This window comes from Mastigoproctus giganteus, chromosome 7 (assembly GCF_048544385.1).
Source record: "Mastigoproctus giganteus isolate SK-2022 chromosome 7, ASM4854438v1, whole genome shotgun sequence".
NCBI lineage: Eukaryota > Metazoa > Arthropoda > Arachnida > Uropygi > Thelyphonidae > Mastigoproctus > Mastigoproctus giganteus.
This window is the reverse complement of record NC_143581.1, coordinates 187,035,163-187,050,441: the sequence shown is the minus strand read 5'-3', so window position 1 is coordinate 187,050,441 and position 15,279 is coordinate 187,035,163. Positions and strand designations below refer to the sequence as shown.

Here is a 15,279-nt window from a genome sequence, read left to right as displayed (position 1 = left end):
ACCACACCGGTTGTTGACACGATGATTGAGATGGTTGATACTTCTTCCATATGCCACATCTCCTTGATCTCATGTCTTAGGTTCAAGTACTTCCTAACTCTTTCCGCATGGATTTTCTGGACATTGCTAGTGTTCGGCACCACTATGTCAATCAGGTAGGTAGTCTTTTCCATCTTGTCCACAAGGGTTATGTCCGGTCTGTTGTGCGGGATGGTCTTATCCGTTATAATAGCGCGGTCCCAGTACAGCTTGTGGGTTCGGGTCTCTACTACTGCCTGGGGTTCGTACTTGTAGTATGGAACACTTTCTTTGGATAAAGTGTACGATACACTTTATCGAAAGTGTATGGTACACTTTATCCAAAGATTATTATTATTATTATTATTATTATTATTATCATCATTTCTCCTTTATTTGGGATTCCACCTCGCGACGGGTATTGCCACCAAGTACACGGGGTGGTTAATGTTATGTCTGGTGTTACTGTTGGCTATTTATTATTATTATTATTATTATAAAAACCTTTTATCTCCTTTATGGATTTTTCTGCCCCTTAACGGGTACAGGTACCAAGTGAATAGGGTAGCTGATTATGTCTGGTTACTATTATTATTATAATTATTAGTATTTCTATTGATCTAGGAACATTCTCTCATTCCTACATGTGTTCAGGATCGCAGCTTTCTGGAAATCCATGTAACTGTTCTCTGGAAGGCCTGTTTTTGCTTGGATCTTATGGACGCTCTTTGGCACCATGCTCAGTGGCGGTTTTAGGAAGACGCCCCTGTAATATATAAATTGAAAGTAAAACAGAAACAGGGAACCCTTTATCGCTGTTTTAGTCTCAATTTGGGTGGTTGACCCAAGACCCTGGATTGTGTTAAGATGTACAAAAAGGAGTTCCTTTTTGTACGTCAAGAATTTAGATTCCGAATTGCAAGTACAGAGGATTAATGATACATAAATACTTAATAATACAATAAATAGCAATTATACGCCATTAGCCTCCTCCTTTCAACATCACTTCAACAGATTCTTGTTGTCCATTCCCGATTCAAGCAAGTATCCTGGACGAAGCGGTCCTCATTCTGAATGTCCATTTGAAAATCCGTCAATGAGCTGGTACCTAAAGGGAGAAAACAATCGGTAATTAGTAAACCGGATCCATAGACAGGGATGTCTATACAGAAGGACACAAGCACAAACAGATTAGTGCACCGCATACCTCCCCCTACTAACGGGCAAACGTCTACCACACTGCTGTCCCCCACCCAAACGTAAGGATCCAGTTCTTCCCTATTGAATAAGCCCACCCTCCGTTCTGTTCTTATGAAATTATTAATGAAATAAATTTAGTCAATCTAAGTCCATAAGACACAATTGGCCCACGATTTTTATTAACATATTTTTAATTCATTCTGGAGTCATCGATAAAATTCGTTATCAATTTGAAATTTCCATTGCAGATTCGATATAAACTCAGTTATTGCAACACTAAAATAGTCTTCACTGTTCAGAACTTTCTGTCCATTCTTATAAATAATGGGAAACTTTTAACAAGTTTTAATTGTGACCCTTTCTGATGACTTCATAATAATAACAGATTATTGATTGAACAAGTCCATTAAACTACTTCATGCATCAGAAAAATTAGCGTGTGTTTTAGTAGTAGCAGTAATAGTAGTAGTGGCATGTAATGCAAGAAAGCAATTGTATGAACTTATGCAAATTCAGCCAAAAAAAAAAATCACACCATTCCCTCCAAATGCCTGTCCAGCTCCTCCTTAAATTTATTCAACCTATCAACTTCCACAACAAAAGATGGAAATTTGTTCCAGCAATTAACCACCCGCTGGCTAAAGGCAAATTTCCGCACATCTATTCTACATCTGTCTTTTCTTAATTTGAATTTATGCCCCCTTAGGTTCGTAATCTGAACAAGTGGAAGGATCCCATCAGAATTCAGCGTGCTCAACCCATTCAAGGCCTTATACACCTCAAGCAGATCACTGCGTTGCAGTCAATATCTGGGAAGTTGCACCCACAAGTTGCAGTCAATATCTGGGAAGTTAAAATCCCCCATTATAAGACATTCCGATTTACTAGCCCACTCTATTTCTCTGTACAATTGTTCATTGTACTCATTCGAGTCAATAGGCCTATAACACACTCCTACTCTTATTTTTGCTTTCGCAGTGCTTATGTCACACCAAACTGACTCAACAGTGCACTGTTCATCTATACCAACTGGATGCACTTCCTTTGATTTTATGTTTTTCTTAATTAAGCTGATTGGATTAGACATTCAAGTGCATCAAACAACTTCGGATCTTCAACTTTAAAGTATCACTCCGTCTACGAGATATCTCCAAAGGGGTGTCGCTTCTTATCCAAGAGGAACTGCACCCTAGGAAGTGGGTAAACAAATCAAATATCCTCGGATGGAAGTTACCGCTGCTCTGATGTCGGTTTGTTTGGAAACAGCAAAGACTGCAACGTAATATTACATCCATCCGAGGATATTTACTCATCTGGGAGTTGATTTTATTATCTACCCGATAAATAAAACTGATTTTTCAACAATTTAAATAAATTATTTATATTCATTAGTTTTAGTCAGATAGTTAGCTATTAACAAATACTTAAATATATATATATAAAATTATTTATCTATTATGATAGAACCTTTTTCCTAATATTAGGGAGGGTAAATGTGGTGGGCGATGGATTTGTTGAATTCTAACTGAGCAGCACACTACTGTACGGATGATGCCCGTTAGGAGGATGGAGGGAACGTTCATTATTCCCACACGGGGTGCTGTGTAGTGGAAACGCAACGTGTCCATCAAAGGAGCTCATCGGGAGGGTACTAACGCGATAAACTGCAAAACTGTTGCGTTGTAAGACAGGATGGAGGGTGGGCTTATTGAAGATGGACGAACTGGATCCCCACAATGGGGTGGGGGTGATCAGTGAAGGCCACACATTTCTATTGAACGAAGCAAAAATACTTAGCATCCAACATGGTTACACCAAATTATTAATTGCTGAGAAATTAATTATTTGGTGTAATCATTGCCCTTGAAATTAAATTATATCAAAATTCAGTCAATGTGCGTCGCCCCAATCCCATCTCAGATTCATGGTCCTTCACAGGCATGATAGCAACTAATCTCCATGCTATAAATTCCATCACAAACCGGTGGTTTCACTTTCCTGTGATCATGACCATAGTCGAAAAGCCCCGTCCGCTTCAGAGAAGCAACAAAATTCTTTTATTTTCTTAATGTGTCAGAGGATTCTGATGGGTTTTTTTTTATTATATTATTTTTATGTTTTAATATTTGTTTTTTAAGTGTTTAAAGTATATACTCATTATTTAAATTGGTTTCAAAGCATTTAAATTGTTTTTAAAGTATGGTCTCATGATCTTCACTCATTCAAAGATTTCAGTTGGTGATTCGATGTATTTTGGGGTCAGGTTTCGGTTCCGCTAGCCTCCAATTCTGTGGTACATGGGATCATTGATTTTGTCTACAAGTATGAGGAATCCATTTAAATTATTTGCATAGTTAATTCAACAAACAGAGAGTATCAGCATAGAAATGTTCTATCAAGACATCATAAAGGTAATTCCTTCTTTTCTTAACTAATTATTTATTTATTGAATAAATAATCATTATAATAATATATACTTGAAAGTATGTACTGCGAAAATCGATAAATATCGACACTTGGGGTAAACTCTAATTTTTTAGATGCTTTCATAAATGACCAAATGTTTCTTTGATAAGCCTAATCATTCTACCTATTTTTTTATTTAAATTTCCTGCGGTAATGAGAAAGGAAAGGAAGTAATTCAAGGCCGGTAGGAAGTAATCAAGGAAACCTGCTGGTATAAAAAGATATTCACAAGCACTTAACCTATTCCGTTCGTATTTTACTTTCGAAATTTGCAAGAACGAAAGATGAGTTTTCAGCTTGCCTTATTCCTTGCGGGTGCAGCGTTATGTTCTGGATTCGCATTTCCAACAGGACAGGAAGTACCTCCGGAACCTCCATCAGACATACCTGATCGCCCCGAGTTAAATGATTTTATGGCTGTTGTCTGCAGTAAGTAATTCTTTATAGGTTTCACTTTCCAGTATGCATTGCAGAATATTCAATATCTTATTTCTATTTTAAAAAAAAGGTTGCGAATTTTTGTAAATAAACCATTTACATAAACAGCGACTTAAACGTTTTTTGTACTCCAAAGTTGGAATATTCTCTGTGACTGCTACCGTTTTGATTAGAGATTCATGCCCGTAATCACTTCACTTTTGTTAATGGTAGAAACGGGCTCCCTCATTCAAAACAAATTGTAGATTCTACCCACATGCAAACTGTATCCTAGTAGAATTTCGGCCATTTAATAAAAGATATTATTCGATTGTTAAAATATTCAGTTATTAAATTTTCATTAAAAAAATCTTTGAAGAAAAGAATTCTCTTCAAACATGAGTTTTAAAAGTTTATGGACTACTGAAATTCTAAGTTAAATTACTATTTCAGAATAGAGAGAGTTGTTTTTAGACAGAGGGTTGTTTTGGGATGCGTCACCAACTTAGGACATTGTGCTCTAAACCACTAATTCATTTGGAATAAGCATAGCGCGCAAAAAAATATATAGGGGCGTAATTTGGAAAAACCCGTCAGTCCGATGAAGCTCCTGATTCTCGTTTTACAAGTCGGTTATAAAACGTGAGGGACTGACGATCCAATAGTCATCTGATAGCTGTAAGACATTTATAATGGCGGTACCAAATTTTCCAATTGTTATTATCATAAGATTCATTGAGGAAGTGACTTGAAATGTTCTGAAAGCAAGAGCATTTATAAAGAACATTAAGATTAACTCTTTTCAATAGTACGCTGTACACTTTTGGACAGTGATCTTAAGATCCCTAGGTTTATAAGTTAGCAGTTTTTATGAAAAATGTTTCACCTGTCCTACCATGGTGTAGAAAGACAGGAGGAATTTTTCTTTTTCGCGAATCAAGAAACTATTAACGGTTTTATTCATACCATGGGAAGTTAGTCGGCCCTGTAACGCAACACTCGCACATCCTTGTTTCCCATAAACTGGGAATTTTCTTCCAAAAAAACAAGCAAGTTAAACCGAAAAAGATGTACCATTTACAGACACATTATACTCAAGCCTCTCGGCGTTTGCTGCTTTGGCGCTTAACATTCAAGCAACCTTATTTTATATACACTCTTGTAATTTTGGTCCTACAGAATTAAAATTACAATAAGTTTGTAATTATAATTCTCTAAGTTTTTAATTGTAATTTTTAATGACAATTAAATTGTAATTGTAAGGCTTTAATTTTGTAAATTTGCAATTTTTTAACAGAACATAGTAGCAGTAGTAGTAGTAGTAGTAGTGGCGTGTGATGCAAGAAAGCAAGTGTATGAGCTTATGCAAATTCAGCCAAAAAAAAAAAAAATCACACCATTCCCACAAAGTGCCTGTCCAGTTCCTCCTTAAATTTATTCAACCTATCAACTTCCACAACGACAGATGGAAATTTGTTCCAGCAATTAACCACCCGCTGGCTAAAGGCAAATTTCCACACATCTAATCTACATCTGTCTTTTCTTAATTTGAATATTTGTCCCTTTAGGTTCGTAATCTGAACAAGTGGAAGGATCCCATCAGAATTCAGCGAGCTCAACCCATTCAAGGCCTTATACACCTCAATCAGATCACCGTGCAGGTGCCTAGCTCCAACCACTGCAATTTGCAGAACTTAATTCTCTCTTGGTAAGAGGATCCCTTCATTCCCCTCACCAATCTTGTTGCCCTTCTCTGTACACGCTCAAGCAAATCTACATCCTTCCTAAAATGAGGCCTCCAGACCTGTACGCAGTACTCAAGGCGTGGCCTGACCATTGCGTTATACAGAGGGACAATCACCTCCTTTTCCCTGCTAGCAAAATTCCTGTATTTCATTGACAACACCCCATCACCAACCCTGGCAGGTCATGGGGTGTTGAGCAATGTCTGTCTGCATTGCTCAGAAAACTTCATATCTGACTGCACAATATCTGACTCCCAGGTCTTTTTCATTTTCTACCACCTTAAGTGTAGTACCACACAGTTGGTACCTTTCTCTGGGGTTACTTCTACCCATATGCAGTACTTTGCATTTGTCAAGGTTGAACTTCAGTTGCCACTTCTTAACCCATCTGCCCAAATTATCTAGATCCTGTTGCAGTAGCACACTGCCATTACTGTCATTAACAACCCTGCCAACTTTGTATCATCTGCAAACTTCGACATTAAGCCTGATATACCTTCATCAATATCATTGATATATATACAAAACAACAGTGGACCCAACACCGAACTCTGTGGGACTCCACTAATAACATTAGTCCAAGAAGAGCAGCACCCATTGATTACCACCCTCTGTCTTCTCCTACTTAACCATCCTTTTATCCATTGTAGCAACTTACCCTTAATACCATTCTGCTCCACTTTGTACAATAGTCTTCCATGCGCAACAGTGTCAAAAGCTTTCCTGAAATCCAAATATATGATATCAAAATTATTTTTTGCATCCAGTTCCTTTGTAACCACATCATAATAGCCTATCAAATTTGTAAACCAAGACTTTCCCTTAACAAACCCATGCTGTGTCTGAATTATTGCTGCAATCTTGTCTAGATGATCCTGCAATGCATCTTTAACCAGTGACTCCATTATTTTACCCGGAACAGAAGTTAAACTAACTGGTCTGTAATTACTCGTGTCACCCTTCGATCCCCCTTTGTGAATTGGGGATACATTTGCACATCTCCAGTCCGTGGGGAGCTCCCCTAAGTACAAGGATGCTCTCATAATTATGGCTAAGGGTTTGCTTAGTTGCTTTGTAAACATTATAAACATTGCTCTATACTGTCTTTTTAGACTCATGCGAAGGAATTAATTTAGTAATAATGGCTGTTACTAAACACATTATAGCAAAATAAATTATGAACTACATAAAAAAGGCGAAAAATTACAGTTTTTATTATTCGATGTTTCCATTAAAAAAATCTCGGTTCAGTTCACTTCGAATAAATGAGATCAGTTCAAGAAGGTATTGACCAATTAGTTGTCCACTGATATTCTTGTTTCATTTAGACTATCGATAATTCAACTACTCGTCATTTTGATCAATCGGTCTCTCACCATGTTGGTGTTTTGAACGATCAATGTATTGATCTGCCGACATTTCAAACTTGTCACGATTTGAACTGCTTTTAGAATTTGTTGCATTTTCATCTGTCAGTGTTTTGAATGTCACAGTTTGGAATATCAATGTTTAAATGTTTAGTGTTTCAACTTTGGCCATTTGATTGCTTCGAAAATAGTTTATATAAAATATCTACACACACACTGGCCAAAAATAATATTATTCAGTATCGAATTGGGCCACTTTTGTTTGGAATAACAGCACGTACCAGCACAGCACTGACTCTGTAAGGTGTTTTAGTGTGTTTTTGCCTAATATGTTAATATAAACTGTTTTTGTGTAACCAATCTTATTTTGATCACTTGGCCATAAAAATTTCAAAATGGAAGAATAAGGTGACCTGAAATAGCTCCACTTTTTAATTTTTGCTTATTTAAAAAAGATAAAGCGCGTTTTAAAAAATTCTGGTCTTGAAGCGTAATGTGAACATTTGGTTTTTATTTAAAAATAAATTGATTAAATTTTTCTAAGCGATTTTTGGAAACACTCCAACTGGGACGATTGAAATAATTCTTTTAAAACAAAATTATCAATTTAACAAGGATATAAATGAAACTTTCTTCGGTTTTCTTTTCGCTGAATCCGAATTTTTTTTGATGAGCCCAATTCTAAGAGTTGACTACACCATACATTGAACTCGTTAAATATTTGCTATTATATACAAATTTACATTGAATTTAGAAAACATCATCATTACTCACCAAAGTAACAAATACTTCCGGAAATTACTTTAGAACAGTTTCAATGTGGCTTTTCTTCCAAGCTGCTAGGATGACTCTCACAGCCTACAAGTCAATACTATTACAGAACATTAATATTAATAAATAACACTAGGGCCACCTGGAATTTTAAATCAACTACTCACGTGTATTATGTGCTTGAATTGCGTGTGTACTCTGATCGATTTGCCTATTTTGCTGGACAAAAAACCGAGTTTCCATTTGGGGAAACCTTATTATCTACGCCTCAGACCGATTAACTCGGCCAAGGAGTGAAAATAACCCATGAACGTTCCTCGCGTAATTGACGGGATTCGAACCATAGGATTTTCCATCCGGTGTGGGGAGGACGGTGAAGATTCCACTGTGCTACACGCGCAGACAACAACGATGGAATAACATCCTAACTCAATACAGAATGCAAACTTTTGTTGCATATATAGTCTCCTTCCTCTTTAACGAATATCGCGACTACGAATATCATGACCTAAAACATACGATTAATTTGATCTTAACACTCATAAACAGAGATAAATTCTCTTAAGTGAGTGATTACACGAAGAGTTCTTTTCAATGGAGTTATTTATAAATTAAAACCTGTTACTCTGATTTCAGGGGACGACGAAACCCGAAATAGAATTGCAGAATGTATTAAGTTACCCACTGGCGAGGTAAGAATACACCTTTGTACTGCACTCTTCTCTCTTAAAAATTAAGCGAAATTAATAAACTACTCAATTAAAAATGTACATTTAGTTATTGTTCCCGAATATGTTATTTGATGGTGTAAAGTAAAATTTACTGTTTAGATCTCTCCTTTCCTTTAAAATGTGAATAGAAATTTATGTTAGCATCAGTAACACACGGTGGTTGAGCAATCACCTGAGTTTTAGTGTACTGGAAATACATTTAGTTATAACCTTTAGGTCAGTCTTCCAAAAAAAGTCTCTGTGTTGTCCCACATTTAGTTTTTGAGTTAAAATTAAAATTATTTTCGTCAGCTTGTCAGAATTTTAAAATGAAATTATGCCGTATGTGAACTAACTTAAATGGGTATCTAATGAAATTTCTTTCTATAGTTCAAGGATGCTCTTTCTCAATGTTTGTCGGAACACTACCCTGACAGTGAACACCCAGAGTTGACTTATGTCAATCATTCTTGTAAAGACACTGCAGGAGAGGTACGTACTTTATTGAAACATATTAAGTACGCTATTACATCAGTTTAACATCCCTATCAAGTATTTTCAAATAATGAAAATACGTTTTCGGTGTTGCTGCCTTAAATATTGCGCATATTTCTCGATTTCTCTCTGTAATTAAGATATCCATTGTAATTAAGATATCCATTGCAGAGAGAAATCGCGCATTGGAGGACACTGAACCCCAATGTAAATTTTAAGAAATACAATTAGGAATCTTTATTGTACTACCAATTTAGATGCGCATCCAAGATTCTTCTATTACTTAACATTAGAAAGTTTAACCGCCCAAAAATGACACACCTAGACTTGATGAAATAAGTCATTGTCATATTCTCTCTCTCTCTCTCTCTCTCTCTCATCTCTCTCTCTCTCTCTCTCTCTCTCTCTCTCTCTCTCTCTCTCTCTCTCTCTCTCTCTCAATATTTTCAAGTTTCCAATTATATGGACTACAGAGTTTCTCGCAACTAAGCACCTCAGAGGAGACCTTTGTGGAGTTTATAAGGCTCTCAGAAGGTTAGGAATCTTCATTGATTCAATAAAAAGAATGAAGGTGGAATTTTCACTGTTATAACCAGAACTCGAGGCTGTAAATTCAAATTTCAATTGATAAGATTCAGACTAGATTAGCTCAGTGATTTTATAATCACAATTATTTTATGTTGTGATTTTCAACTCGAAATTAACAACCTCTTACTTTCTTTATATTTAGGTGGATAAATGCATACAAGAAAAAACTGCAGATATAGTAAGTATTTTCTGAAGAAATTTTCTTCTGACTTTTAATAAAAATAGTTTTCTTTAAATTTTCAATTTATAAGACACTTGAAATGAAAAGTTAAAATGCCCCCATTGGAATACGAAATCTTCTCATAAGTCGGTTAGCTTTCTCTGACTATATAACTGAAACCCACAAGATGATGACACACTGGTACGTTGTGACTAAGGATCCTATGGAGGAGGTGAATGTTTCTGTCTGTAGAAGAATATGAAACCTTTCAAATCTTTCTCCAATCATATCTTCATATTTCTTTTCCAATGTTATGGTGTCCAGCTGATTCCAATGTCGATGTTCGAAGATATCATCACTTGAAGTTGGTGTGTTTAGAAAGTCCACTTGTGGAGTTCGTATACAAGTCTGGGACATTCCAGGGACTCCCATCAACACATATTAACATCTTTCATAACAATATTTATTACTACTGTATACAAAATAATGTCGATAGCTACCTAAAATAAATTGTAAAGTGGAGACATGCGGACAATAAAAGTTTTTTTTTTCTTTTTCTCGTAAAATGTAAGACATTTTGAAACAATTGTTTCCACACAGGTATATAGGCCTTTGATTTTACCTAATGACATGGTTTAGACCTCTAAGGTCCACTTAAATACAGAATACTTAAATGTTGAAAATAGATTACATAAGTGCTATATTTTCATAAGCCCTTCTTATAACCAACCACTTTCTGAGTAATAGCTTCTTCCCAATAGCTACTGCTATTGAGTTCCATGGCCTCTCTGGGTTCCATGTACTTGAAACGTGTAACCCAAAATAGCATACAATACATTGAGTAGCCACTTCATTAGGTAAACCTACCAAATAGCGAGGAGATCTCTATTTTGCCTTCAGAAAATCCTGCATTCGTCATGCCATGGATGCAATTATGCATTAGCGAGATGCACGTCCCTTCAATTGCTTCCCACCGTGATTGCAATTTGGACAGTGGAATATCTCTGGTCCAAAGGGCTCCTAATCAAAACCTACTGCTCGATATGTCTAGCAGTGATAAAGGCTAACCAGTGTAATAGAATTCATGTATCATATTTAGTGTTGGGTTGCATTGTTTACATTAAGTGACTGGCCACTTCACCCAGACAGTTGCAGCAACTTTTAACCATCTCTGGCACTTGGCGCCGGCTAGTTTAGTATCCAGCTTACGAATGTTTTCTTGCAACAGAACCATCCCCCTTGTCTTGCCCAAAGACAGGGAAGAGTACACCCACTCAAGGGTTAAACTCTAGCACCTATTTGAAAATAAAAATATTACCCCATTTAGATCAATCCAAAGCAGTCCAATTCGGAATGGTCCACAATGGGTTAATTATATATCAAGTAGTCAGAACACACCATTTGTATTTAAAAAAAACCCACAACAGTCCAGTCTTCAAAAGTCACTCTCGTTTTCCTGGAACATTTCTGAATATGAAGCGCAGTCATTGCACAAAATGATTTTCAAAAAACCCACTTTTTATTCAAAGCTGTTTTTTTCGTTTCTGTCTAAAGATGACCTTCAGACGTATCCAGGTTTGAATTCATTAAGCAGATTTTAACATTCTAAACATTGCAAAAAAACAAATTCTAGTTTGAGTACTTCCTAAATTTGTCTAATTTTCATTACAGTTCGGAATACAAACTGGTAATTCGTTTCGATGTATTCAGTTATGCATAGACATTTAACCCCTTCTTTAAAACCGTTTAACCTTCCCTCCCCTCCCCTCAAAACAAATTGTTCGAATACAGGTTGATAGTTTTTAAGCATGCCCAGAGAAGAAAGTAATTCTGAGTTATTTCTTTACCACTTTCAGTCGCCCCACAGTGAAGATTTCAGGAAAGTTGTGGTAAGTCTTTTTTCTTCTTACATAAATCTTGTATTGAAGTAGCCATTGAATTTCATATTTAGTTTCGCGAAAATTTTATTTCTGTTAAATTTATTGAATGAAATTTAAGAAATTGATATAATTAAAAAAAGAAAAACCTCGTATAATGTTTCACTTTTAATTTTATAATAATTATAAATGAACTAACAAAAACTCTTAAATTTAATATATGATGTATAAAATTATATTTATATTTAAAATATGATGAATATGCATACTCAGAAGCAATATATGGTGGTGTTTTTATTTCATTTTAAGGAGTGCATGAAGGATTTCTTTGAAGAGCTGATAGGAGTGCACAGCAACATTTGAATTGAAATTTCCGAAGAAAACGAAACTAATGCTAAGAAGTATTCACCAGTTTCTTATCCACATACTTATCCAGTCACCATTTCAACTGATATTATAAATGTTGTTTTCTTGAGAATATAACTAATAAAAAAGTAAAAGAAGAGTTGAAATCGTTTTTGAAATATAACGTCAAATTCTTTTAATTCAAGATTACTTTTGGTTTCATTCATACATGCTTATTTGAGAATCAAAATAGTGATAGTAACAATATATATTTTGTAAAAATATTTAAGAAGAAAGTTAAAATTTCTCAGATTGAAGAGCCATTAACAAGGACGACGTACAGCTTTTATGCAATCATTTCAAGCAGTTTGATAATCGATTCAATCAGATTTCTTTTTAGTTATGAAATAGTTCTTCCAACATTTACATTCTGATTGTTCTGAACTTTGCCACTGTTTTCATCTTTATAGTCTATAATTACTTCTTGGATAGATATTCGCTATATAAAGCTATTTTTCTGTTTGTCATTCTCTTCTTGTTTCCTACTTTTAAACTGTGAAACGATCATTTCGAATACTTAAAAAATCTAGGTATGTTTCCTTAAAGAGTAAGTTTTTACCAGTAAGACTATATCTTCATTATCAGACCTAGATCCTAGATGAAGTGGAATAAACACTACCCTGGAAACAAATATCTGGCCACCCTTGTGTCTATTGAAACTGTCCTTCGTGGCAGTCTAGTGGACACGATACATCTTCGTTTGACACTCGTTTAAAAAGGTCTGAGTTTGTTTGCCGTCGAAAACTGGAGAAATTTCTAAAGAACTCCTCATTCGGTGCTGTTTATAGCCTATCTGAGGAGGTGGCAGTGGGGTTCCCAAATGAGTTATTACAGGTTTTTTCAACAGGGCACAAGATACAAATCATATCGGCCCATTAACACACTTCTACAGACATATATCATGAAATGGAAATGGGAGGATATCACCACAACCATCCAAAAAAGCACAGGAAAATCACGGTAGTTCGTTTCACGTGAGAAAGGGATTATGTCAGTTGTTCCAACAAACTTTGTAATTGTAAATTCAACGATTTAACATCTCTGAAGGAGTTTTCCTCACTCCAAGGTACATATTTCTCACTAATTTCAGTTAACAAATCTGAATTGATCATACCATTAAAAGTACAGTGAACAGTGTAATAATCAAAAACATCGCAATCGTCCAAGGGAAACGGGTGCAACATGTGCTGTGGACTTACACTTTGCTGCCACTTTATTAGGTACACCCCTGCTGTGCACACAAATGGTTTGTCACACAACTTTGCAAGTCACATGACCACAGTTGTGGATATAAATACAGCACAACAACCTTTCTAGTATCAGTTAAGCGTACAAACCGTACCAAGAATGGGAAAAAGGAGTGATCTAACGGACTTCGAATGTGACATGGTTGAAGGTGCAAGACGTGCTGAACAAAGCATCTCTGAAACGACAGTTCTCCTGAACCTTTCACGCACCCCTGTTTCGAGGGTGTATCGAGTATGGTGCAATGAACAGAAAATATCCTCTCAACGGCACTCCTGCGGGAGAAAATCGCTTGTTGATGGGAGAGGTCAGAAGAGGATAGCTAGAATTGTGCAAGCAAACAGACGGGCCCCAATGTCGAACATCACATCAGAATACAACCTTGGTGCGCAGAACAAAATATCGCAACGAACCACTAGTCGCACTTTGTCGCGAATGGGCTACAACAGCCGACGGCCACATCGCGTACCTTTGTTTTCAATGAAGAACAAGAAAACACCCCACCTTTGGGCACAGCAACACCAGCACTGGACTATCGAGGATTGGAAAACAGTTGCTTGGTCTGATGAGACGAAGTTCCTGGTGCATCATGTTGATGGAAGACTCAGAATGTGGCGAAAACAACATGAATCCATGGACCCGTCATGTCTGACGACTACTGTGCAAGGTGGTGGAGGAAGTGTTATGGTGCGGGTACTGATTTCTTGCCACACTTTGAGCCCATTGATACCCATTGATTCATGTCTGAATGGCACATTGTATCCAAACATCGTTGCTGACCAAGTGCATCCATTCATGTTAACAGTTTATCCTCAGTCAGATGGTTACTTCCAGCAGGATAATGCGCCGGTGCACAAAGCCCGAATCACTATGGAATGGTTCTCGGAACATGACAATGACTTTTCTTTGCTGCAGTGGCCCGCTGAGTTCCAGGATCTCAATCCTATTGAACATCTTTGGGATGAGCTGGAAAGGGCTGTTCGCTTACACCTCCGTTTAATCTGAAGGAACTCGTGACGCGCTCATGTGTACATGGTACTCCATTTCAGAATCTTGTTCAATCCATGCCTAGATGAATTCCGGCTGTTTTGAAGGCTAAAGGAGGCTAAACTCGCTACTAGGTAGGTGTACCTAATAAAGTGGCAACACAGTGTAGTTCACTACAGTTCCGATAAAGAGGTAATATTTATGGGAGGAGATGTGTAGTGCTGCCATCTACGTGAATATACTGTAACTACGTACTGGTTCACTTCAGCACTGAACAAGACGTGGATAAATGAGATCTTTTCTTATGAGAAGTGAACCAAGCCCGATTTTGGACTCGGTTCACCTCAGCACTGAATCACTCATTCATAAAATCGAAAAGTTTCATTTAATATATAGCAAAAAAATAATAATTACTTTATTAATTATTTTAGGACTAATTAAGCAGAGTTGCAATAAAATAAAGCAGCAGCCAAAGATTTTACTTAAAATAATCAATATTTTAGTCGATAAAAAATTATTTATTTAATTAGAAAAACAATGATATAAATTGCTTTTAAATCCAATTACATTCAAAATCTGATCGCTGAACATTTATTTCTGGAAATGTTCTTTCAATTTTTATGTTTTTCTGAGGAATGCAAACAAAAAAACGCCCACATTCGCGAGGACTTCTCCTGAACTAGAAATTATACAAAAAGGAATAAAGATCGCTAAATGTGAACTGGACCACAATTTTCATTTCCTCGATGAGCACCTTTTTCAGTTGTTCCCTTGTCTTACAACCAAGGCAGCAAAATTTTCATCAATGCATAATTTGAGCAATTTGAT

The 15,279-nt window shown here is 36.3% G+C and overlaps 1 protein-coding gene across 1 annotated transcript; it reads left to right on the top strand.

The window, feature by feature from the left end:
• The first annotated feature begins 3,934 nt into the window (after positions 1-3,934).
• Positions 3,935-12,257, top strand: LOC150083420 (uncharacterized). The gene is made up of 6 exons (XM_090377264.1): positions 3,935-4,113; positions 8,621-8,676; positions 9,085-9,186; positions 9,920-9,955; positions 11,794-11,826; positions 12,124-12,257. The coding sequence occupies exons 1-6, from the start codon at positions 3,969-3,971 to the stop codon at positions 12,175-12,177; spliced, it is 426 nt and encodes a 141-aa protein (XP_090233390.1). The 5' UTR covers positions 3,935-3,968; the 3' UTR covers positions 12,178-12,257.
• Positions 12,258-15,279: the final 3,022 nt, after the last annotated feature.